This window comes from Gadus morhua, chromosome 8 (genome assembly GCF_902167405.1).
Source record: "Gadus morhua chromosome 8, gadMor3.0, whole genome shotgun sequence".
In the NCBI taxonomy this organism is placed as follows: domain Eukaryota; kingdom Metazoa; phylum Chordata; class Actinopteri; order Gadiformes; family Gadidae; genus Gadus; species Gadus morhua.
Window position 1 is genome coordinate 27840934 of NC_044055.1, and position 26075 is coordinate 27867008.

General features: G+C 44.0%; 1 protein-coding gene and 1 long non-coding RNA gene across 2 annotated transcripts; one reads left to right on the forward strand and one right to left on the reverse strand.

Moving 5' to 3' along the window:
- Window positions 1–461: 461 nt before the first annotated feature.
- Window positions 462–2374, reverse strand: si:dkey-1k23.3 (heat shock protein 67B1). The gene is made up of 4 exons (XM_030363942.1): window positions 1841–2374; window positions 1507–1570; window positions 1305–1425; window positions 462–1149 (listed from the first exon to the last, which is right to left on the reverse strand). Exons 1-4 carry the CDS (start codon window positions 2205–2207, stop codon window positions 631–633), a joined length of 1071 nt encoding a protein of 356 aa, XP_030219802.1. The 5' UTR covers window positions 2208–2374; the 3' UTR covers window positions 462–630.
- A 16110-nt stretch (window positions 2375–18484) lies between these two features.
- On the forward strand, window positions 18485–22167 carry LOC115549558 (uncharacterized). The gene is made up of 4 exons (XR_003977784.1): window positions 18485–18632; window positions 20761–21280; window positions 21463–21535; window positions 21857–22167. It is a non-coding gene; the product is annotated as an uncharacterized LOC115549558 (long non-coding RNA).
- The last annotated feature ends 3908 nt before the right edge of the window (window positions 22168–26075 follow it).

The following is a 26075-nucleotide window of genomic DNA, read 5'->3' on the forward strand; positions in this document are numbered from 1 at the left end:
ACTGATTGGGACAACATCTCATAGGGAGCAAAGCCTGAGAATAAAGAGAAGTTAAATGTTGCCTGGTGTGGAATACCGTTACGCCCTTTGAATTTAATGTTTTCTCCCATCTCAAAATTTGTATTGAAATACTTCATGCCGTTTTTATGAAGTTTGATAAACTACTATTCCTCACACCGACATGGTAGTCATTATTTTTTAATAAGTCGCACACGCGCTTTAAGTAATTAACACGATTTCTTAAGCGTGCGTGGGATTGCTTAAAGTTCGCATGCACAGTGTGTTCTTCCCAAAAACTACTATCTTTATGGAGAATAATATCACAATGCGAAGATAGGATACCTTTGCATCAGGAAAAATTTAGAATATTTTCAGTGTGGAGAAAGATAATTAGTATACGATACAAGACCACAAGCTTTCCACATATTTTGTTCATTCGTACAAGAATGGACGCTACGTAATTATGCTTACTTGTGATTATTTAATCTTAATTCAAACTGTAAAAGTGACTGACAGCATCATGGGTCTGATAACAATGAGAATTATTTCCTATGTTTAATTTCCCCTTCTACGTCGGATGCTCTGGCTCCGTGTTCTCAGCCAAGGACTCGTCACTGGAGATGTCTTGATTCAGGGGCTTTGGCCCTCCGTTGGCACCTCTATTTGGGTGGCCTCCACAGAAGTCTCCCTTGAGCTCACTTCTGGCTGGCCCTCCAGTAGAGCATTCCCAGCCTCCTCCTTCTGGTCAGACGGGGTAGTGCCAGGGCTCTCTGGGCTCTCTTCAGGCGCTTGGTGGTGTTCCATCGGTGTTGGAAGATTCTCTGGGCCTTCCCCAGGTCCAGGTGCTGAAGAGGATTCTTTTGCTACTTCACCCCGGGCCTCCTGCTCCTTTCCCTCCTCCACCTGCTCCTTCTCCTTCTGTTCGTCCTGTTTCCTTCCCATGTCATGCTGCAGAGGTTCATCCATGGGGCTGCCAGTGGGAGCCTCAACACTGGCTAGAGATTCTTCCCCGTGGTCAGTCCCATCTGTGGGGGGCTCAGGGGCTGCACTCCCAGGGTCCCCTGGAGCTGTGGCTGCAACCTCTCTAGGAGCTGCTCTATCCTCTGGATATTCCTCACCCTGCCTGAGCTCTTGGACTTCCCTCTCTACCTGTATGAATGAGAAAGCAAAGGTTTTCACCATGATATTAATATATCGATGTTTCAATGATTAGTTAATGGATTGCCTATATCACAAAGTGAGTGTTGTGTGGTGTATACAATGTTTAAATGCTGTTTTTGAAGCATATACATTTCCTTTCTGACCTGAATTGGAATGACAATGTTGGCAGGAGCAGTGAATTCAGTCAGTGGAGCTTCTACATGCATGATGCCATCCCCAGAATGCATTGCTGTGATTTTAGATAAATCGATACCTATTGGAAGCCTGGAAATAACAGTTAACATCAATAACCTCTAGCTAAAGAGATAAACTACAGTTCACTATCTTATAATTAATATTGCATACCTGTATTTCCTTGTAAAACACCTTGCAATGGATCCATGCTCATCTGACCTGTCCTTGTGTTTACCTTGGGATGAATGTACAGATAAAACCATTCAGCAAGTAAATACAAAACAACACTTTGCTTTGCACACTTTTTTTTACATTACTTCCATGTCCATTTAGGTTAAGCTGCCGTCTATTTGAGAATGTAAGGGTGCAAACAATGTTTATCGGGTCTGCTGTGATTACTATATTGATTAACACAGTGCGGGTGTATCCTCAGTGTGTTAAGTTTATTTGTCATGTGGCATTATTAAGGGAACAACCAGGCTGGGAGTGCAATGTCGCTGTGTACCTCTAATCTCCAGGACCCCGCCTGCGGTCCCGATCCAGATCTCCGATGGGGCGAAGTGAGCAACGTCCAGCACCACCCTCCACTTGTACTGCTCCGCCTGCCCAACCCCAGGGCCCGAGGGACCCCAGTACCCAGACTCGGGATGCATTGGCACGATGAGCGGAGAAGACGTGCATTCTGGCCAGGGACGACCTGAGGACCACCCTCTCTGGAGCAGGTCCATCCCCCACCACCCGGGGTCTTGGAGGGGTGTCTGGCCACAGTCCTGGTTGAATGCCCGGCAGGGCCGCCACCATCTCCTCAAGGGGTACCAGTCATTTTTCTTCTCGGCGTCAACACGACGATCCAACTCTACCTGGTCGGCCATGGTTCAAGTACTTATCCAAAGACAAAAGAAAAATGATGAAACGACCGAGAGGAAGCTACCGTTAAAAGTCGTAAATATGAGTGTAAATGAAAGTGTAAATTAGCTGTAGGATAGCCGTGATAAAGTGAGGCTCTTCACACAAGCAGAGAACAGCGAGCTGAAGACATCTCAGGAGGATCTTTATATACACCTCCTGTCTAATCTAGATTTATTAAGCGCTAATCCTGACCCCATGGGACGGGAATGTGAGCATGGGGTGATGGGTGCGGAGAGGAGGCTGTTGCCTCCTTCTGGCCTGGAGAAGGAAGAAAATGGTAATTAGGTGTATTTTTAACTTTTAAAGGGTTGATGGTAAATAGTTGACAGTTGAGCTCTGTGGTTGATACGTGATTTATCTGTGGTAACGTCTCTCGGAGCCGACTGGGCCTCTCCACATCTCAGTCACCCGTATTCTCCCCATTGGTCTTATGTGATGTCATCATGACTCTGTAGAATCTCACTGCCTTCTCTCGGAGCTCATTGTGGTGTCGTCTGAGGCACGTGGCTACGAACCATGAGTCAGTTCGTATATATACAGGACGTCTATGAGACCTTCAAATAAAATGGCATGCTAAAATGGATCAGCCATTGTCTGCAACCCAATATTCAGATCAGGGGACCCCAGTGGAACCACTGATATCTGCTCCCCCTATCAGGGGACCCCAGTAGAACCACTGCTAAACATCTCAAGGGACCCCAGTGGAACCACTGCTGTCTAGAAAATCTCAGGGGACCCCAGTGGAACCACTTCTGGCTCAAACCACTGCTTTCTAGAACACCTCACCCTAAGTGTGTGGTGACACAGCGCAGCCGTCTCACTCATTTCTCTTCAGCCCTTTCATGAGGACCATTACTGCCTTCTATTTGATCAAGTGAGACAGACCCGTCAGTGTTTTTCAACCATTGCGCCGTGTACACCCAGATCATCCTGGCACATTGTCCACCGGAGCACAACTTCACACTGAACAGATGTTTCTGTCACTTTGTGTGATTGCGTTGCCCAACGATAATGCCTCCAAGAGGTTGAAATGGGATTCTCGTCTCTGCTGGAGCTGTCGAAAAGATTGGTTATGACCACCAATCTGGTCCGTCCCATGTAAACAGAGATGGTCAGAGGGATCCATCTGTCATGCGTCGGCTTAAAAACATTTTACTAAAAGTTTTGACTAAAATACCTTTTCATTATTTTATTTTTTTAGGTATTTATATGATAGGACATAATGTCAATAACTGTCAATATTTTGGGGAATGCAATGGATGCTGCTTGTCCTCCATGGCCTCCTTCAGAGCCTGGAAGTAAAACATCACTCGTTCCCATGAGAACGTAAGACAAACAGTTCAACACATGTGTCTTGACATGTGTTTAACATGTGATGGGACATTTTAGAAAGTTTGAGCTTGATTGAAAAGAATCAAATCACGTATAGTTTGCTTCACTGTGAGATTTGGGATTAAAACAGTTTGACAAACTCAAAACCCACTCAAGAGACCCGAGGCGCCTCAGGCGGGGGCTCTCGGCAGTGATGACCCTACAGGTTCCCTTACTATTCCCACGGGGTTTCATTCAAATAAAACTCCTTCCGAATCCAAAATCAGACGAAGACGGCGAGGAACGAGTGGTCGCTGCATTGAGCAGCGTAGCTCACAACGCAGAGGGGTCCGACCCCAGAGCGACACCTCTGGTACCATGACAACCGCAGGAGGTTACAGCGGGGCCGCCAGGGGTTCTGCTCAGACCCCGGGAGGCCCTACGAGCCCGTTGGAGACCCCCTCCCTCCGATACTCCAAAGACTGGTGTTGGAGCCCATACAACATATTGAAGAGTTAGGCCGACGTGACGGTGTGCATTTTATTTTAATTTTATTTAACCAGGAAAGTCCCATTGAGATTAAAAAAACTTTTTTTCGAGGTAGTCCTGGCCAATAGGCAGCAACAAATAACATATGTACACTCACAATATTACACTCACAACATATAGACAGAAATTAAGTTAAAAAGCTGTTATCAATTAAAATAATAAAAACAGTTGCAAGTAAATTAAAATTTATAAAAAACATCTACAAGTAAAAGAGGTGGTCTGAAATGCTCTCATCTTAGATTTAACAGCATTCAAAGAAATCACTTCGGTTAATTTAAAATCTTTTTGCAGCCATTTCCATGTAGTGGGAGCAGAGTGGACGAATGCCCTTTTTCCTAATTCAGTGCGGGCAAATGGAACTGACAGAAGCCTCTGATTGTTTGAACGCAGACTGTAAGAAACAACCCTTTTCTGTGTGATTAAATTACAAATATAGGATGGCAGTAGCCCAAGCATTCTTGTCTAATGAAAAAGTGTGGACACTGAAGATAAGATAACAATTTCATTAATCCCCTGGAAAAGAAATCTCTTTGTTACAACAAACCAGCAGCAGTGGAAACACAGGATAAAATAAAATACAATAGAAATACAAAGCACAAATAAAAATAATTGACGTTAAAGTGAAAAAAAAAAAGAAGAAACAGGTTTTGGAGTTTACCACACAGCTGTGCACGAGGTTGAACGTGATTGCTGTGTAACAACTCGTACAGGATGAAGGATGAAGCCAATGAGCTGCTGCCCATTGACCAATGAGCTGTCAGACTGAACCACAGCATGGAGGAGGAGGGATTGTTGCCGTTTGCTGACTCCTGGAGCTCTATATCTATATAGTATAATTAACCATAATAATAATATTATATACAGCAATTTATATAATCTATCTAATATCAAGGCCAAAAGCTATGTGCGCCTCGGATGATATTATGAATAATAAAGACTGTCTGACGTCTCTGGTACTTCCACAAGTAAAGACTCGTAGTAGGGGATATCTTGGCCATGGTTGAAAGGAATTAGGGGGAAGGAACTTTGGTATTGACTCTCTGAAGTCCATGAACCTCGACATGGAGAAGTAAAGGATGGTTCTCCTGGAGCTGAGCTGCCGGACTGCCTCCGAGCTCCCCGCGCCGGAGCTGCCGGCCGCCGTCGAAGCCGTCCGGCCGCAGTCCGGCACTGTACTCCGGGAGCTGAACTGGCGCCGAAGCTAGGTGGCAGCTCCAGCGGAGTAGCAGCTCCGGCGGACGAGCGGCTCCGGCTGGGGTAGCTCAGCGGCAGTCCGGCAGCTCAGCTCCGGGAGTACAATCCCTTTCTACTCCATGTCTCCTCCTCCCGACTTCCCTTCGGTGGCAGCTCCGGTGGGGAGAGCTCGGCGCCAGAGATTGTACTCCTGAGCTTAGCTGCAGGGCTAGCGCCGAGTTCCCCCCGCCGGAGCTGCTCGTCCGCTGGTCAACAAAATCTTAGTGATGCTCTGATTGGAGGGGAGTGGGGAAATGGGAGGTAATATTCAAATGTGCCCCCTTCCTACGTAGGAGGGGGCGCTGAAACTGACACGCTCGTTTGGTAACTGTAGGCGGGGTACTTTTAGAAATGCATATCTCACTCAAAAAATCATGTAAGGACTTTTTTCAAAGTTTGTGTGCGTGTGGGAACACCAGAGACTCAAAACAACACCCCAAATCCCCAGGAAAAGTGTTGTTTTCATAATACGTCCCCTTTAACTTAATGGTGTATGCATTTTGTGCTATAATTATTAATAATTGTACTGAAGGCCTATCTGGTGTAATAAGTGTAAATGTATCATACCTATAAATAATTATTCATAAAACTAATTCTGTGTGTGTGTGTCGGTTATGATGGAGCCTTGTTTCATCCTGCAAACTGGTTTAGTCTCCTCTAAAACCACATCAGTTTGGAGATTAGACTAACACGCACAAAATACGCCCTCTAGTGTCTGATCTGAATTTCTCTGTAGACAGCAATTGAGATCAAGGTAAAACGCAGCTGCAGGTTAAACCACAAGTACATATGACACAGCAATGGAGCTTAAGACATCACGTGAGATTAAAACCGTGTTAAACTCTAAAAAATGGCTAAACTAGCGACAGAGCAATTGCCCCTAGATGTCTTATGGCGGCGTCTAGAATGTCCACACCGGCAGCCATCTTGCCACAGTCAGCTGCTCACCCATAACATTGTGTTGGTAGTGGTACATGTACTTTTTTTAAATAACCATAACTTAACATGGTTATAATCTTGTACATATTTTAGAACATTATTCTATTTTTATAGAACCTAACATAATTATTCATAAGGGTTAGGGGGTCACCTACAACATCTCACCGGAGCATCAACCGCTGACAACAACTGGTGGCACTGTGCTGAAGGAAGTCGAGGACTTCAAGTATCTGGGCTCATGGGTCAACTCAACCGAGCAGGACCTAAAGGTGAGGAAGCCACTCGCATGGAGGGCCCTGAACGGCATGACCTGTGTGTGGAACTCCAACCTCCCCCGTCAAATCAAACTCAGCTTCTTCAATGCAACGGTAGAGTCTGTTCTCCTCTACGGCAGCGAATGCTGGTCCCTGAAGCCAACCCTGCAGAAGTCTTCTGGCTACACCAGAATGCTGCGTGCAGTACTTAACATCAGCAAGAGTACACATGTTACCAACAGGATCCTGTATGAAGGAATACCAAGGGTGAGTGAGAAAGTAGCAGCCAGGAGAATGAGACTGGCAGGACACTGCCAAAGACACCAAGAGCTGCCAGCCAGCAAATTGGTACTGTGGGAACCAACCCATGGGCATCGGTCTCGAGGACGTCCTAGACTCACATTCATGGATGTACTCAAGAAGGATGCAGGAGCGCAAAGTACCAATGAACTGGCCAGATGTATGGAGAATCGGGATGACTGGAAGCAACGATGGAGGGCTCGTCTGAGGACGACCTAGAGAGAGAAACCGTTTGAAAATCGGTTGAACATTTAGCAAGTTATGGTTATTTAAAAAGTATATGTACCACTACCAACACAATGTTATGGGTGAGCAGCTGACTGTGGCAAGACGGCCGCCAGTGAGGACGTTCGACTTAATTGGCCAGGAACGCGGACGAGACATCTAAGCGGTGTTTGAAATCGTTCCCTACACTCACTCACTATTCCCTGTATAGTGTTCATGATATAGTGCATGTTAAGCACATAAGCTGCCTCCACATAGCCACTAGGAAGCAGGATAGAAAACACAAGCTGCTTTACCCTAACATAGCCACTAGGAATCAGTATCGAACACATACGCTGCAATAACTACTCCAGCCACAGATGGCAGCACCTTCACACAGGTGAGGAGGGCGGAGCCAATAGGTCACACAGGCCACGCCTACTTCACATAGGCCACGTCCACTTGATACTTACCAGCGCGGGAGTGAGATTGAAGGTAAGAGAAACATAGGCAGACCCGCAGAGAGCCTCGGGCCTAAGCCCCGGGGCTCGAAGTAGCTCTTCAGTATTTCTCTCCACAAGTGTTAGATACAATTCCTTCCCTTTTGCTTCATAGTTACCATACCGAAATACTTTAACAAATAAAGTGAGTAAAAAGCGATACGGATTGGACTACTTTCTTCAAAAACGCGACATGCACTATATAGGGAACGAACGAACGAGAATCCGGACACTACGCTGAACATTTCTAAACGTCATGTGCGTCAGTAAATGCGCTGGGTATTTGTGTGACGCAGACAGATGCACCTAGCCTGGTTCTACCAGACTCTCGTACTTCACTTCATTTCATTTAATTTGTACAGAGAGTCTGGACCTAATCAATTGACAAACGTTAACTCACTTGAAGTTTAAAATTATTGGATCTGCCCAGTGCCACTCTGGATCTGCCATAACCAATCGCTAACGTTTGGTTGTGACGTTTGTCATGCGCCGGGAATCACGCGCAGGTTGTACACAAACCAAACACCTTACGCGTCTGTACGAAAATGTCCGTCAACGACAGCTGCAGGTTTTGTTCGTCAAATTTAATTTATCAGGGAAAAATTGCAACAACTCAAACTGGCGCACGACTATCGTCATTGTTCTCAGACACGCCCTCTGTTCGCTGATTGGGGGCCGCTGTGGCGGCACCAGAAAACCAAATTACATACAGCAGGTCCAGACCTAGTAATGAAGGGAAATTCAAATTGAGCGGAAGTACTTAGGCGGGCGGAGCCAGGCTAAGATGCACCCACATCATGTAAACAATCCGGGCCCACTTTTTTTGCAATTAGTTCTTGAACGTTAAATTTTCTATGTTTAATAAATTGTTGACATTTCTAAACGAAAGCCAGAGACTCCATCATTAAATGTATTATTTTTTGCGCTTATTCAGCTTCTTCTTCTCCTTCGGAAAAACACGACCGCGTTGCATTGTGGTATACGGGAGTAACATGTAGGGTACATCGTATGTACACTCAAATTTTGGGTAGTTTAAGTGCACTATATGAAATTAACCACTGAGATGCTGAGTTCTTCCAAGAAAGTGTTCCAATCCAGGATAGCTTTTAAGAGACTTTATTTGTTAAAGTATTTCGGTATGCTAACTACGGAGCAAAAGGAGGTGGAAGCGTGTTGAGCACGTGCTGAGCCTCTCCTAGCTGATCAAAACATTAACCCTATGTATACTAGCAGCGAGAAGATTCTAACGAGCTTTGGCTCGATGATGACTGTTATGGTAGGATCCACATGGCCTGGAAGGAGTGGGCGGAGCCGGTGTGACGTATTACGCCTCGTGCCCACTGCACCGTCAGTCAACGGACGTGGGAAGGCGTGGCTGACGGATGGGGGAGTAGTCTTTGCAGATGCATCCGTCAGCCAATCAAATCGGTTCGCCGGGTTCTTCCCGCTTCTTCCTGCTTGTTGCGAGGCAAGATGACCCGCTTTCCCGCTTTCCAGTATCGTCAGAGCCCGAGTCGCGTCACAGTGCTTACATTTGCATACGCGATCTGATTGGATGACGGAACCGTCGCTGCCGAAAAAGTTGAACATTTTTCAACTTTCTGACGGTGGCGAACGCTCCAACTGAACGGACGGATCCACAATGCATTGCGCGTCCGTCCCCATTCAAAGTCAATGGGCAACGGTCAACTGACGGAGGTAGTGGGCACGGGGCGTTACCCTCGGCTTCCTCACTCTGTGGTGCTGCCTTCTGTGGATAGAGCAGCTATTGCAGCCTTCTGTAAGGTCCTGCTCCCCTTGTGGCTATGTATATTATTTAAGGCTTATATGTTTGGTCCTGCTTCCTAGGGGCTATGTGTGGGTAGCTTAGGTTCTTAAAATACGTAACAGAGAATTCGAACACCACTACAAAATGGCAAGCATCCTATATAGTGCACCATATCCGTGATAAGGAACGATTTCGAACACAGCTCTAGTGTTGTATATATCTATGGTAAAAACCGCCCAATCTGGCAACACTGCTGAGCGTCCTCACTCCTCACCCCCAGCGTCAACGTAAATCAATGAGACCAACTGAAACGAAGCCGATATGAAACTTAAAGGTTGAGTATGGGATTTGCGAAACGCCAGCAGAATGGTCAGAAGAGCAGCAGAACACCCAACTCAAATGGTCCCCTCTCCTTCAACGCTGACTCTGACTCCACCTATTCCAAGTACGTGGACGCGCAATCATGCACGAGCGCGAACACTGATGCGCAAGAGCGAGTGAGGCTAGCTAGGTTGGAGTTTAGCGTTGTCTTCTAGTGCTAGGTCCAAATGTGGATTAGCTAATAAGCTAGCTCCAGCAGCTACCGCAGGATAACAACAAACAGAAGCTTGCTCTGGGTCACGAGCTTTGAGTATGTGCACGAAGGGGTCACGTGCGGGGAGCGGGGGAGGGGGAGTGCAGTACGACCGTTTGATTGACGTACATACTATCCAATGCCACTCTGTGGTTCTGGAAATCATTGGCTGGGGTTTTTCAAGACCTGCCCGTTCCACAGATGATTGACCTGTTTAATTTTCATGTCAGTACTTCTAACTCAGTGGCTGTAATTGGGTTATGATAAGGATTTCAAGAAATTTTGCAAAAATGGCCAAAAGAATTCCATACCCAACCTTTCAACTGCGATTCTGAAGAAAGCATAAATTATATCGAAATTCCGTTTGGAAATTATTGAATTTTGAATAATATTATTGAATTTTTTTTCACATTTTTTTGAACGAATGTAAAGGGAAAAATGATTAAGTTACAATGTCTTAAGTGTCAGAGGCTGGCCAGACGGCTTCAATGGGACCAACTTAAAACGCAGCCAATATGAAACTAAAACTGTTATTCTGAATAAAGTATAAATTATATTGAAATTTCGTTTTGATATTATGAAGATAGCAGGTAGGACGGTAGTGATGGGTAATGCACCTTGGCCCCTCCCACTGGCACTAATCTAGATCAGGTGGCACATGTGGCACGTCTTAAAAGAGGTGAGAACTCAGAATTAGTGCAAAGACGGTGGAAGTAAAAGCCTCCGTAGCAGCTGTGTAGACAGAACGTCAGTCTTTTTGAAATGTTTGTTTTATCCTTTTATGCAAACTTATTCTTATAAAGCAGCGCCTAACACGGTCTACTGTCTGTTTGTAGCTTCAGCCTGGTGTCTGCACGTAACCCTGGCTTGGTGTCTTTTCTTATGGTGACCAGTAAATGGTGCACACAAGCACGAGTCTACCGAGACGTGATCACATAACAGCGATTTGTGAGTCACACGGGGTAGCAGCAAGTAAGTGTAATTGCTCACGTTCTAATAAACTGCTCAAAAAAATAAAGGGAACGCTTAAACAACACAATGTAACTCCAAGTCAATCACACTTCTGTGAAATCAAAATGTCCACTTAGGAAGCAACACTGATTGACAATCAATTTCACATGCTGTTGTGCAACTGGAATAGACAACAGGTGGAAATGATAGGCAATTAGCAAGACACCCCCAATAAAGGAGTGGTTCTGCAGGTGGTGACCACAGACCACTTCTCAGTTCCTATGCTTTCTGGCTGATGTTTTGGTCACTTTTGAATGCTGGCGGTGCTTTCACTCTAGTGGTAGCATGAGACGGAGTCTACAACCCACACAAGTGGCTCAGATAGTGCAGCTCATCCAGGACGGCACATCGCTACGAGCTGTGGCAAGAAGGTTTGCTGTGTCTGTCAGCGTAGTGTCCAGAGCATGGAGGCGCTACCAGGAGACAGGCCAGTACATCAGGAGACGTGGAGGAGGCCGTAGGAGGGAAACAACCCAGCAGCAGGACCGCTACCTCCACCTTTGTGAAAGGAGGAACAGGAGGAGCACTGCCAGAGCCCTGCAAAAATGACCTCCAGCAGGCCACAAATGTGCATGTGTCTGCTCAAACGGTCAGAAACAGACTCCATGAGGGTGGTATGAGGGCCCGACGTCCACAGGTGGGGGTTGTGCTTACAGCCCAACACCGTGCAGGACGTTTGGCATTTGCCAGAGAACACCAAGATTGGCAAATTTGCCACTGGCGCCCTGTGCTCTTCACAGATGAAAGCAGGTTCACACTGAGCACATTTGACAAACGCGACAGAGTCTGGAGACGCTGTGGAGAACGTTCTGCTGCCTGCAACATCCTCCAGCATGACCGGTTTGGCGGTGGGTCAGTAATGGTGTTGGGTGGCATTTCTTTGGGGGGCCGCACAGCCCTCCATGTGCTCGCCAGAGGTAGCGTGACTGCCATTAGGTACCGAGATGAGATCCTCAGACCCCTTGTGAGACCATATGCTGGTGCGGTTGGCCCTGGGTTCCTCCTAATGCAAGACAATGCTAGACCTCATGTGGCTGGAGTGTGTCTGCAGTTCCTGCAAGATGAAGGCATTGATGCTATGGACTGGCCCGCCCGTTCCCCAGACCTGAATCCAATTGAGCACATCTGGGACACCATGTCTCGCTCCATCCACCAACGCCACGTCGCACCACAGACTGTCCAGGAGTTGGCGGATGCTTTAGTCCAGGTCTGGGAGGAGATCCCTCAGGAGACTATCCACCACCTCATCAGGAGCATGCCCAGGCGTTGTAGGGAGGTCATACGGGCACGTGGAGGCCACACACACTACTGAGCCTCATTTTGACTTGTTTTAAGGACATTACATCAAAGTTGGATCAGCCTGTAGTGTGTTTTTCCACCTTTTTTCCAATTTTGAGTGTGACTCCAAATCCAGACCTCCATGGGTTAATGAATTTGATTTCCATTGATATTTTTTGTGTGATTTTGTTGTCAGCACATTCAACTATGTAAAGAACAAAGTATTTAATAAAAATATTTCATTCTTTCAGATCTAGGACTAGGATGTGTTATTTTAGTGTTCCCTTTATTTTTGAGCAGTGTACAAATGTATGACGTCGTGTTTTTAGCATTTATCATTTCATGTTCAATATTTGTGTAGGAACAGAAAGCTCACGTCGGTGAGAGTGCACTGCTTCGCGTCATCCACACGTAAACGCATTGGTACTGGAGTTTTAGGTCTAGTTCATCTAGACTGGCCCAAACACGTAAGTTATCCACTTTAGTTAGTCTTTTATTCCACCTAATCATGGCTATACTAACACTAGGATTCTTATGAGAGGAGGTAGCGCCAACTCTAGTGTTGATTGTGATTCTTAATTACAGGAGGATTGCCGTCGTCTGTTCGACCAGCCACTGTTTTTCCCAGGACCGAATTTGTCTACTTTTATCTATTTGAATGTAACCTACGAGTGCTATAGGCATCTGGCACCCGTATCGTGGGCTAATTGGGAGAGTAGGGGGAAGGCCGGCTAGTGGTAGCCCGTTAACCCAAATTGTTTTGTCTTTTGTTTATTATATATTTCTTGTGTGGCCCATGGGCATTTTTTCACCATCTCTTGAGGGAACAGTATTTGTTTGCAGTGTTTTAGTGTTTGATTTTCATCTGCTGCTAACTGCATGAGTTTTATTTGCCCTTGTTGCTAATCAGCATGTATTTTGATTATTGCATAAATGCTAATTGATTGCATCAGTCCCATTTCTGTGCCTTCATTGGACACACCTGGATATAGTTGGATAGTCTAGTTTAACCATTCTCTAAACTGTAGACTCAAGTACCCCCTGGGGGTCACACAAGTGTAGATTTGTCTTTGCTCGCTGTGTGTGTGTGTGTGCAACCCGGTATCACACGATTTCGTGCTCTAGCTCACGAACGTTAATCTATTGAATCGTGTTCCAGAGCACGATAGTCCGACTTTTTTCGTGCTACACAGAACGATATGTAAACCAATGCATTCTGAATGGGAGTGCTCTCAGACAATTAACGTGCTCCACAAAACGCTACGAGAGAGAGAGAGAAAGAGAGAGAGGGAGGGACAGAGAGAGAGAGCGAGAGAGAGGCTTCAGAAAGGGTGTGCGCAGATAGTACAGTGCACCCTAGTTATGTTTATGCAAAAACCACAAATGCTATATAGCTATATATATATATATATATATATATATATATTATTGCAGTATTCTTGAAGAAAGTTGTCCAATCCCGGGTTGCTTTTAACTCACTTTATTTGTTATAAAGTAGGCATGTTTCGGTATGGTAACTATGAAGCTTAAGGAAGGGAATTGTATCTAACGCGTGGAGAGGAAAATACCGTGATCTACTTCAAGCCCCCGGGCTTAGGCCCGGTGGCTCTCTGCCGTCTACCTATTGATCTCTGGGCTCCTAGCTTCGAATCACCAGCTAGGGGACGTCAAGTGGGCGTGTCCTATGTAGTGGGCGTGGCCGGGGTGACGTAATGGCTTCGGCTTCTACACCTAACTAAAGGTGATGCCTTCTGTGGAGGGAGCAGCCTTCAATAAGGTCTTGCTCCCATTGTGGCTATGTATAGTATTTACGGCTTATATGTTTGGTCCTGCTTCCTAGTGGTTATGTGAGGGTAATGCAGCTTCTTAAAATACTTAACAATCCCTCCTTGGTCATCTCAGATGACCATACAATAATATTTTAAATCATAAACACCATTTACCACACCGAAACATAGTCAAAGTAGGATAAATCATCAACACCACCAACCGAGTGGGAAAACTCGGTTTTTACAGAGTAAAAACCACCACGGATTACCATAACCGTATAAATCCTAAGCTAATACTTTTTGGTTATGTGCAACAAGGTCATAAAATGTTCAACATGTGCAAAAGTAGTAGTCATAATAACATTTTGAAAAGATTCAAGATTATTGATAGGCTAGCATGGATTTGGGTGGTTCAGGTGATCTTCGTGTATTGGTGCGCTGTTGCATGTGGGTGGTTTTGGACGTTATTATCGCAGCCATTGTTTCTTCTGTCGCCGTGGGGGCCTGTAATTCATGAACCCAAGACTCGTCCCTCCTTGTCAAGGGCTCAGCTCACAGAGAGGTTACTTTCACATCATGGGAGCCTCCTTCAGGCGTTCAATCGTCGTCGTGTCAGCAACAGGAAATCTGTAAACAACCGTCTCAAAGAATATCAACAGTACCATTATCAATGCAGCGATACAGAAATAACGGGTTGCAGTCGCAACCAAACAATACTATATATTAACAAACACAACCCGTCTTGGTGGTTCAATAATTAGTTATTCAAGTAAATCCAGGATATTGATTATTTTAGACACAGGTGCTTCTACTAGAATAGTATAGGTGTTGACTATTCTACATATTACAGCTGGATAGGGTCGGGCCCCTCAGGTGATGTATCGGTCACTTTCATCGGATCATATCTGATCCCCATGTAAGCCTGAATGGCACTTGGCGCTTCTGTAGCGCTCACAACTGTGGTGATCAGCAGATGCAGTAGCCCTCGTGCGCAGGGAATACAACGGCAGCCGGTGACAATTAACACGGTCTCTGCCATTATTCCCGCGACGGGCACTTACTGGATCATGCCTTTCCACCAGGGGCGCAGATGGGATTTTTGAACTGGGGGGGACCAACCCATAGCAAGCGAAAATCCTAAATGAGACCTCCATTATGTATCATTTATATCTCTAGATAAAAATGAGCACCAATCGAGACCAAAGTGCATTTTCTCATACTTCTCGATTTGAACTCCTGAGATATGGACACTGTTTAGTCTCACAGTGATCAATGTTTGAGTTCTCAAAATGATCTTAGTGGCATCTCTATTATAGAGTCTCAGCTCTGTCTTTCAGTGATCACTGTTTGAGTTCTTAAGATGATCTGACTCGCATCTCTTTTATAGAGTCTCAGTTCTGTCTTTCAGTGATCACTGTTTGAGTTCTTAAGGTCATCTCATTGGCATCTCTTCTATATTGTCTCCACTGACAGAAAAAGATCATTAAAAGCTCTCAAAAGTGTTTTAATATGAGAAACAAATTGCAGTTAAGTCTCAGTGAGAGATACCTGATCAGTCTCACTGTGCTCTCAAATGAGTCTTAATGTGATATAATTGGATGATAATATAACATTAAGAATGCTAGATGCAGGCAATTTAAAGAACCAGACTTGGACAATAGTACGATATGGTGTACAACACGAGATGTAAAAACCAATTGAAATGAAGTGACAATTAGAAATATGTTATCTTGTACTGTACATTTCTTTTATTATTTTTTGTTTCATACCTTTCCCATAATGTCTTGATGTGACACTCGGTGTAAACAGAAGCATATCTAAAACGTACAATGCCAGGCATAGAGGTCAATTCAACGAAAATAACATTTCCCATTACATGCTCAAGAGAAACTGCTACTGTATTTACAGAGGTTTCAAACAGAGGCACAACATGAAAGCAGGTACCCTTTGTGACACTGTCTATAAGTAAAGTAATTCATTACACATTCAAATTCATTAATAAGAGCCCATTTGACACCGGACTGTTCAGACGTAAGGAAGAACTCAACCTGTCCATATTTTAGCTCTGCTCCACAAACAACTGTACAATTGTTTCTTCTATTGTGGCCTTTCCCATAATGTCTTTTAACTTGTGCCCTATCATATCTTCTCACTGTTTTAGGATCAATACAGTGACCAGCATGTCTTTCCAAGGTAGTCATGTGAATTTCCTGTAACTGAACTTCACTTGACGCTCCAAAAAGTTATATTCTTTTGTCATTGTTCTCCTGACCAAAACTATGGTCCTTAGTCATCAGAGTGTAAAATGTAGCTATTTCATTAACTGGCTTTATGGTTTGTGAAATAACAGGTATAGACTGAACTAGTTTGACTGCAGAGACCATCTGAATTGGTATATTCTGAGTACCATGTATGAGCCTCAACAAATAGCCGTTTTAGGTATGTAGCAAAAGTTTCAAATCATTTGTTCATTACGTGACATTCACAGTGTAAACAGAAGCATATCTAAAACTTCTCAATTGTGTTTGGAAAATTAGCTGCAAACACAATGCCAGGCATAGAGGTCAAGTCAATGAAAATAACCTTTCCCATTACATGCTCAAGGGAAACTGCTACTGTATTTACAGAGGTTTCAAACAGAGGCACAACATGAAAGCAGGTACCATTTGTGACGCTATCTCTAAGTATTCCAAGCACACCGAACGTCATTGGATGAATCAAAAGACGACGCAATTACGTCATCACGTTTTGTTGGAAGACGAAATGTTATTGGATGCGTCCGCCCTTTGCCCCGTCAAAATTAACTGAAGGAAGAAATTGTTGGTGCTGCAAACTTTTCCTCCGTTGGCTCCGTGTGGCAAACATTCAGGTAAGTGTCATTATTTACATTAGTTGGTCATCTGTAAAACGTGACGAGTCGACTAATGAAATTTATTTTGACTTCGTTTGAAACGTTTAACCGTCGTAATGTTCGCGTCGTTCCCTCGCAGCCATATTAATGAGCTCCTCATTAATATGGCTGCAGTGTTGCGCACACAATCAAACAAAAGTGTTTGGGCCAAATTAAGCTTGACATAACTGATGTGTATATCCCATATGAATTCATTAAAGCGTTTCCAGACCGTAGGTTGTATTTTTGTTTTACATTCGTCTTGGACGAAATATCGCCCTTTTGGCCAAAAGTGTCGCGAGATTTTTAAGGGAGGGAAAAGGAGGGAGAGGATCCTCTGCACGCGCCCAATTAAGCTAGCGCTAACGAGCGAGGAGCAGCTTCCACCGAATTCGGGCGATCGTTATTGGTCTTTCCGTTGCAACGGAGGAGAAAATCCGGGTGAAGGAGCTTGGACCGGACAAGCAAGTTACTTTATTCTCTCTCAGGAACTAGAAAACTATGTTATCCATAATTTCTAAAGCATGAATGGAACTGTATACAACTGAAAATTGTTCTTTAACGTTACTTGATTTATGCTTGTTGCTTGCCAAAAGAACGGCCAGTATCAAGCAAACATGTTCCACAGTAGTCTTTTACAAATGAAATTACAGGTGATAAAAGTGTGTGTGCACGTGTGTGTGTGTGTGTGCTTAAAAGACTGTATTAATTAGTGAAGTGGATTTGGTAAATGGCTGATTATTTGACCTAACTTGGTTAGTTTTAGTAACCCCATATTTATCTATGTTTTTATTATTTCAGAATGGACACGACAGGGAAGAGACGGCGAACTCTAACAAAGAAAATGCAGGAATCTGGTAAGCTTAATTGTTTTTTTTAATATAAGATGTATAGATTACAGTATGTTGGAAACCGGGGAGAGGGAAAAGGAACATATTTGTACGAATCACGAATCAGAACGGTATTGTCAAACAGTCCAGGACAGGGGGATCTTCAACAGGGGACCTCAGTGCTCCTGGGCCCCTGGAGGGATGCATTTTATTATTGTATAAACGAATTGACCTTGATTAGCCTAGTATTTCTTTGCATTTGATGTATTATGATGATGTACTACCTTGCTTATTGTAAGTCGCTTTGGATTCAAAGCATTTGCCAAATGCTTAAATTGTAGCAGATCTACAAGTTTGTTAATTTTCAGCAAAAGGTTTTGGTGTAGGGGGAAAAAATCTCAGAGTTCTCAAAGAAAAAACATTACTCCTACATACAGATGACCTTTTTTAAATGGGCATGATGCTTTTTTTTTTACAAATGAAATGTGAATTTTAATCAACTGCCCAAAAAAAAGAGAGAATAAAATTCAAAAAATTTTCCCTGTGTGTCTGTCTTTTCAGGTTATTTTGCATTTGTTCACTTTGAAGATGATGCTACTGCAAAAAATTTTAAACCCTCAAGCATATTAGTAGGCAGCAACGAAAGTCCAGTCCTTCGACTCCTGGACCTTAAAACGGGACAAAATGTTTTAGCTAAGTGGTCTGACGGCAAATTTTACAAAGCCACTGTTGAATATGTATCTCAGACAGAGACCCCAGTCAGAAAAACACCAAAGCAGACACCAAAGCAGGCTTTTATAAACCAATTTTTAGAGTCTCCTCCTGAAAATGTGTCAGCATCATCATCAGGGTCTTCACCTGACACTATAATAATACAGAGGAGCCCTCTGCCAGAATATGGGGAAGAGATCAGTCCAGGACCATTGACGTCACCTCACTTGGCCAGCAGAGATGGACGTTCGCCTCACGGTGCTGGTGGTAGGGCTCCACATTATATTGTTATCCTATCATTATCGACGTATGACCATGCTCAAATCAAGTGTCAGACCCAGTAGCTCTTGAAATCACTAGTGACATTTATTTATTTATTTGTTTGTTTATTTGACAGGGACAGTGCATATTAATAGACATTTCTGTAAATATGCCAGATTTAGCCAGAAGGTTAGTTTCCATCTGCAGTCCTTGGCCAGATGTAACAATAGGCTCCCTAAAAAGCAAATAAGCAAATAACAGAAAGAGTTTAAAAAAGAACATAGAAAAGCAACAGATAAAACATTAATTATAACCACATACAAGTATTCAGTAGTTCAAGCATTAAAATACATGAAGCATGCAGGACAAACAAGAGTCAGCATCAAACAAACACAAATTGAAAAGGTAGACTAGGACTTATAGAAGACATCTATATGTGTTAGACATCGAGGCAGTAGCCCACCAAAGCAGACAGTACATGCACAACAAACTAACAAAAAGTCGACATGACAATAGTACATGAAGCAGCACAGGAGAGACATAGAACGAGCTACAAAAAGCATACAAACAAGCAAGCATACAAAGTAAGTTGCAGGACAAATTCACAGACACGCTGACACAAGGAGGCAAGAGCAGGCGGGTCAAGTTTAGTGCTGGCAGATCATATTATCAATCAGCCACTGTTTCAGATTAGAACTAAATGACCGATATGTGTTTAGGTCTCTGATACATGTTGGGATGTTATTCCATTCACGTGAGGCTGCAACAGAGAAGGCTGACTGACTAAAGGTACTTTTCCTAAATGGAATAATGCAGTCCCCTCGGATGACTCCTCTTGTGATCCGATGTTGGTTTGTTCTAATAGTTACAAATTCTCTAAGTGGAGGAGGGGCCATGCCATGTATGATTTTATAAAAAAGACATGCATTTTTGTGCTTAATCATGTTTTCCCAGCTCACTAGATTGTGTTTTCTTAAAATTGCACAGTGATGGAATTGCCTTGGTTTTTTGTCCAGAACTTTCAGTGTTTGTTTATACAAAGACTGTAGTGGTTTTAGTGTTGTTTGATTAGCCTGAGACCAGCTCGTCAGACAGTAGCTCATGTGAGAGAATATCATTGAATGCATGTACATCATGGCTGCCTGGGTGGACATAGAGTTTCGTATAAATTTGAAATTGGCAAGATTGAATTTGATCCTTTTGCAGACAGTTTTTACATGTGCCCTGAAATTAAAGTTGGAGTCCAGAATAATGCCAAGGTATTTAAATTCCTTAACAATTTCTAATTTTTCTCCTGACACAAGAACATCTGGGTTTTCACTACAGTCATTTGTTTTGGAGAAGAACATACCAACAGTCTTAGACACATTTAGTTGGAGACAGCACTGATTGAGCCATGCTGTAATTTTCAGCACGGCCTTTGTGAGTTTGGCAGCAACTTCGGTTTTTGTCAATCCATGCACATACAGCACAGTATCATCAGCATACATTTGAATGTGGGCCTCTGGACACACAGACGGCAAGTCGTTGATATACAAACAAAATAAAAGTGGACCCAGTATGGATCCCTGTGGGACACCAGTGGACAAGGAGAGGGTGTCAGATTGCTGGTTATTTATTCGAACAGTTTGAGTTCGGTTAAAAAGGTATGATTCAACCCATTGACGTGCCTCAACAGAAAAATTAAAATTGGATAACTTGGATAATAGAACCTTGTGATTCACAGTGTCAAATGCTTTGCGGAGATCAAGAAAGACAGCACCGACAACGCCACGCTTATCCAACAGTGATTTAATTTTCTCAATGAAAAAACAATTAGCCGTCTCGGTTGAGTGGTTGGATCTGAAGCCAAATTGCATTGGATGAAGGGGGAATGATCTGTTGTTCAGGTGGTGTATGATTTGCTCAGCTACACACTTCTCTGCTACTTTAGACATTATAGGGAGGATGCTGATCGGCCTATAGTTACAGGCGGAATGATGATCACCAGATTTGAAAATTGGCGTGACAATTGCAGATTTCCAATTGACTTGTTATGTTTTTTTTATAATTCTATTGCATCTCTTAAAATATTGAATATGAAGTATCTATATCTAAATATTTGGCATAAATTAATTTTGTCCATGTTGTGCAGCTCTAGCAAGGAGAAGCCCACCATCATCGCACAGGGCCAGTGGAGGCGGACCATCCCTTAACTGGGCCAGTGGAGTCTCACCTCCCTCCCACGGGGCCAGTAGAGTCTCACCTCCCTCCCACGGGGCAGTGGAGTCTCACCTCCCTCCCACGGGGCCAGTAGAGTCTCACCTCCCTCCCACGGGGCCAGTGGAGTCTCACCACCCTCCCACGGGGCCAGTAGAGTCTCGCCACCCTCCCACGGGGCCAGTAGAGTCTCACCTCCCTCCCACTGGGCCAGTGGAGTCTCACCTCCCTCCCACGGGGCCAGTAGAGTCTCCCTCCCTCCCACGGGGCCAGTGGAGTCTCACCTCCCTCCCACGGGGCCAGTAGAGTCTCACCTCCCTCCCACGGGGCCAGTGGAGTCTCGCCACCCTCCCACGGGGCCAGTAGAGTCTCACCTCCCTCCCACGGGGCCAGTGGAGTCTCGCCACCCTCCCACGGGGCCAGCGGATATGGATATTCAACACAAGGGGCCGGTGGTAGGGTGGCACATTATTTAGTTATCCTATCATTATCAAGGTTTGCATACTCAAATCATAAGTGTGGGAACCCAATAGCACTCTAAATCAAGAGTGACATAGACTTGTTCTGTTTTTTTAATTAATGTAATATTAATAGTAATAGTGCTAAATACTGACCCCCCCCTAATGTTCACCCCTAGCCAGTGGACTGGGACCTGACTGGGGCAGCAGACTGGGACCATCTGACTGGAGAAACACACCTCTGTACTATGGGTAAGCTTAATTGTCACAATTCACCCGTTGTCAGCCTGCTGGTTGGTCCCTGACTGACCAACCAGCAGGCTTATTCTGCCTTGTCCCGCCTTGGTTCCACCTTATGGATGTTGAAATTTCTAAAACATTATTTTTGGAGAAAATAAAAGCATGATATACCTAGTCACTATACTGCACCTGGAATGTTCCTCTTTACTGACACCAAGTTTAAACAAGAATTTAATACACAGAGTAGTTATGTTTTATCTGTCTTGTGCAAGAGGCAAAAATATGTAAAACATTTCATGACACCGCCAACACCACTGGTTTGTCCCCCGACAGAGTCCATGCAGCATTGGAAACAGCCTATGGTGAGACTGGCACTTGTCCATCAGCTTACAGTGTTGGAGCAGCCGGCCCGTTGCCATATGGTCCATCACCTGACGGAGGACATGCATCTGACCCACCACCTGGTGATGGCAATACAGCCGGCAGAAAAGCGGCCAGCCCACTGCACTACTGGAGAGAATTAGGCAGCTCATCAGATCAGAGCAACGTCCCAACAGCTACTGAGTGGACACCTTGCGATGGATGTAAGAAGGAGTTTGAGAAGCTCATCTGTCAGAAGAGGGAAGTCGATGAGGTCGCCTCAAAAATAGGCAAGTCATCTATGTTCATTTCATTTGCTTGTTTTCTGTTGCTTTGTTTACCTAGTGATGAGACCTCCTAATAATGAATCTATTTGTGCCATTTCCATTTCTTAGACCCAGGCCAGCTCCAAGAGATCCAGAATCTCATAAATTTAATTGGACAGAGTCATCGCGATCAGGAGTCAGACAGCACCAACCCTTCTGCAACATCAGGCCATCAGGAACTGTTTCCTGACAGCGGCTTGTTTGTCTCTTCCTTCCGACTTGCTGCTATGCACCAGTCAGCGAGACAGGACTCAATGCGTCTGTTTCACTCACTGTTTGACCACTTCTTCACTGTGGAAGAGTGTCAAAAGAACTCATTCAAGTTTTACATGTTTTTGTCTTGCAGCCTATGTCCTGAGATGTGCAACCATGCCAGGTTGGACAAAAATTGATGACAGCAAACTGAAGAAGGCCTTCATAAACAAATGTAGGGCCAGAGCAGGAGAGAACAGCAGTAGACCTGAATGCACTCCTTAGCAATGGTCGCTGTTTGTTGAGTTGTTGGTGATGTCCCCTTTCCCCAGTCTTCAGTTTCACCAGGCTGGACTTTTTGTCCCGTTTTATTGCACTTAGCAGGCAAGTCCCTGCAATAGTTAGCACTTTACATAGAAACCTGTCTCTGCTGGTTGCACAGGTTATTTATTTTTATTTCAAGTGAAATGTTTGGTTTTATATTTTATATAAAGTGTATAAGTGTTTTAATGTGCCCCAGTTTAACATGTCCCCTTTCCCCAGGCTTAAAGGTATAGTTTGGTATTTTTGAACCTGGGCCTTATTTCTGTCATGGGGTGCCTTAATCTACTAATTGGTAGCATTTTGGTGAAGATCGGCGTAGTTTTGACGTTGTTCAGACCATCCTGATCGAGCGTATATCCATATGACGGGAGTAAGCCGGGCACAGACAATACAGCCTCTAAATAAGTCATTAGGTCTTTATTTCACCAATGCTTTAAGATGAATGAAGGAATGAACGCGTGCTACCGCCCCGTTAGCTCAGAGTGAGCTCAGAGCTGCCGTGTTGTTATTATTGATCCGGTTCACTTGGGATCAGCTGTGCTCTAGCGCCCCCGTCGATGACGTCATCCCAGGTGAACCGGTTGTAGAAAAGCCTCAATAACAACAACACGGCAGCTCTGAGCTAACGGGGCGGTAGCACGCGTTCATTCCTTCATTTATCTTAAAGCATTGGTGAAATAAAGACCTAATGACTTATTTAGAGGCTGTATTGTCTGTGCCCGGCTTACTCCCGTCATATGGATATACGCTCGATCGCGATGGTCTGAACAGCGTCAAAACTACGCCGATCTTCACCAACATGCTACCAATTAGTAGATTAAGGCACCCCATGACAGAAATAAGGCCCAGGTTAAAAAAAACAAAACTATTCCTTTTAAGTTTCACCAGGCTGAACATTCTTGTTTCCTGTTTTATTGCACTTAGCAGGCAAGTCCCTGCAATAGTTAGCACTTTATATAGAAACCTGTCTCTGCTGGTTGCACAGGTTATTTATTTTTATTTCAAGTGAAATGTTTGGTTTTATATTTTATAAAGTGCTGTAATGTGCCCCAGTCTTTATAAAAGAGTAAAATTTGCACTGATAAACTGATCAATGGCTTCTTCTTTTTTTCAGAATTCAGAGGATTCATTTTATAATTCTTAATTGTTTCTCATAATTCTCATGTGTGGCTCAAAGCAACCTCTCATATTGCTCCAGTAGTGCTTCTTAATTGTTTCTCATTATTCTCATATATGGCTCAAAGAGACCTCTCATATATTGCTCCATTACTGCATTAAATAGAAATAAATGAGATGAGGAAGAGATATTGAACACACAATGAAGAGATCTCTATAAGGGCTCATAATTCTCAGATGTTTCTTATAGAAGGCTCAGATTCCCCTCATAAATGGCTCTATCCTACTTCTCAAATACTGCTTAGACTTTGTATCTCTTTTTCATCTATCTATTGCTCCTAAGGGTCCCTTAGGAGCAATAGAGCAGCAACAACTGATCACAAAATGATATGAAAATGAGAAGGCAAAAGTTATGTCTCGGAGTTGAGATTGAACAATAGATGAGCAACAAAAAATTTGCTATGGGCAAGCTGTCAGCAAATTATTTCAACTCATTAAGTTATTTTTTTGTAATTTGGGCTTTAAGTAGCGCTCAAGTAGTTACTTTCGTAATAGCCTATGGGCCAATGGTTTGCACTAAAAAGCCATTGGAGAATTCTAAATTGAAATCATGGATAAACAGTGAACATTATTAAACAAAGGCCTACTTGACCTTATGCAAAATATTAATTTAAGCATTTGTGTATATAACACTCAGAAGTGTAAACAACAACATATTTACATAAATGAAAAAAGACAAAAAATTTACTCTCTAAGCAGACTCACTGAAGAACCCAAAAACATCTCTCCTCCTTTGATTACCCTGAACATACTGCTGGGCAATGTCTTGTCTGTCCAGTCTGTCAAGCCTCTCTTGATGAATATGGCACACAGCAATGCTATTTAGTCTTTTTTGCGTCATGGTTGATCGCAACCATGTCTTTAATCTGCGCAACGCACTGAAACTGCGCTCTGCCTCAGCAGATGATATGGGCACCACCATCAACAATCTCACTAGTGTCTCTACCTGATCAAACAGGCCACGGACTTCAGGGGGCATTTCTTGCAAAGCATGCACAGCATCTGCAGTTGTGTTGACCTTGTACCTGTTTTTAAACATTGCCAGTTGGACTCTCAAGTCTTCCTCTTTCAGTTCAGGATATTTGCGAACTGCTGCATCATTTGGAATGGGAGTAAGGAGTGGGTTTTCCAGTTCTTTTAATGTTTGAATGCCTGGTTGCATAAACCCCTCAGTAATTTGTGTATCTACTGTGTCTAGGACATGGTAGAACTCTGCTCTGTAAAAAGCCACAGCTGATCCAGGTGTGTATGCAGGAGCCTGCCCAGAATATATTTTAGGGGGCCTATGTGTGCGGGGTAGAACAATGGGATCTAGAGACAGATTCCCACACCTGCCGTCTGCCTCCTTAAAGACTGCCTCAAAGTGTTCTGTGTTTCTTTTGGATTTTAAGCTGTCTTGGACCAAGGAGACTGCAGAGAGCATGTCTTCCATTGTCTGAGTCTTTTTCTGGAGAGATTTGTTTAGAACCTCTAGTTCACTGATCACATCTAAAGCAAGCAGAGGTCCCAGTACAACATTACCCTGTTGCAGTCGAACATGTAAGCCCTCTGCCCTGCTTGCAGACTCAGAATGATTTGCAGCCATCTCCTCTAGTGCACTTAGTACCATCCCATATTGGCTGAGAACAGCACGGATAGCAGGTGAGCGTACAATCCACCTTGTGGGACATAAAGGCCTGATGGACAGGGCTGGCCCTTCCCCTTCAGCTGCAACAATGGCTTTAAATTTGTCTTTCAACTTACCAGACCGCCCAAAAAATGTGCCAAGGTCATGTATCCAGTCAAGTGAATTTCGCACAACACACGAGGCTGAGCAAGCTTGTTGTGTAACTAAATTGACACAGTGTGCTCCACAGTGTATATATGGTGCTAGTGGCTGTACTCGCTGAATAACAGCCTGTGCACCTGAGTACTTTCCAGCCATATTCGCAGCTCCATCATATGCCTGACCTCTGAGGCCTGATATTGGCAAATTCAGCCTCAACAGAACGTCCGAAATGATCCTGGCAAGGTTTTCACCTGTTGTAGAAGTTGCTTCATACAACCCTATGAAGTCTTCGTGCACCAGCAAATCAGTGTAAACATACCGTAGGCACAGCGCCTCCTGCTCAACACCAGAGACATCCCTTGTCCCATCCATAATAATGGAATACTGCAACACTGGTTAAGACCGG

Coding starts and splice junctions, on each gene's coding strand:
- si:dkey-1k23.3 (XM_030363942.1), bottom strand. CDS start 2,207: ATGGCCGACCAGGTAGAGTTGGATCGTCGTGTTGACGCCGAGAAGAAA. Junction 1,426..1,506: donor TGTTTTACAAGGAAATACAG/GTATGCAATATT, acceptor TGTTATTTCCAG/GCTTCCAATAGGTATCGATT. Junction 1,150..1,304: donor ACATTGTCATTCCAATTCAG/GTCAGAAAGGAA, acceptor TCATTCATACAG/GTAGAGAGGGAAGTCCAAGA.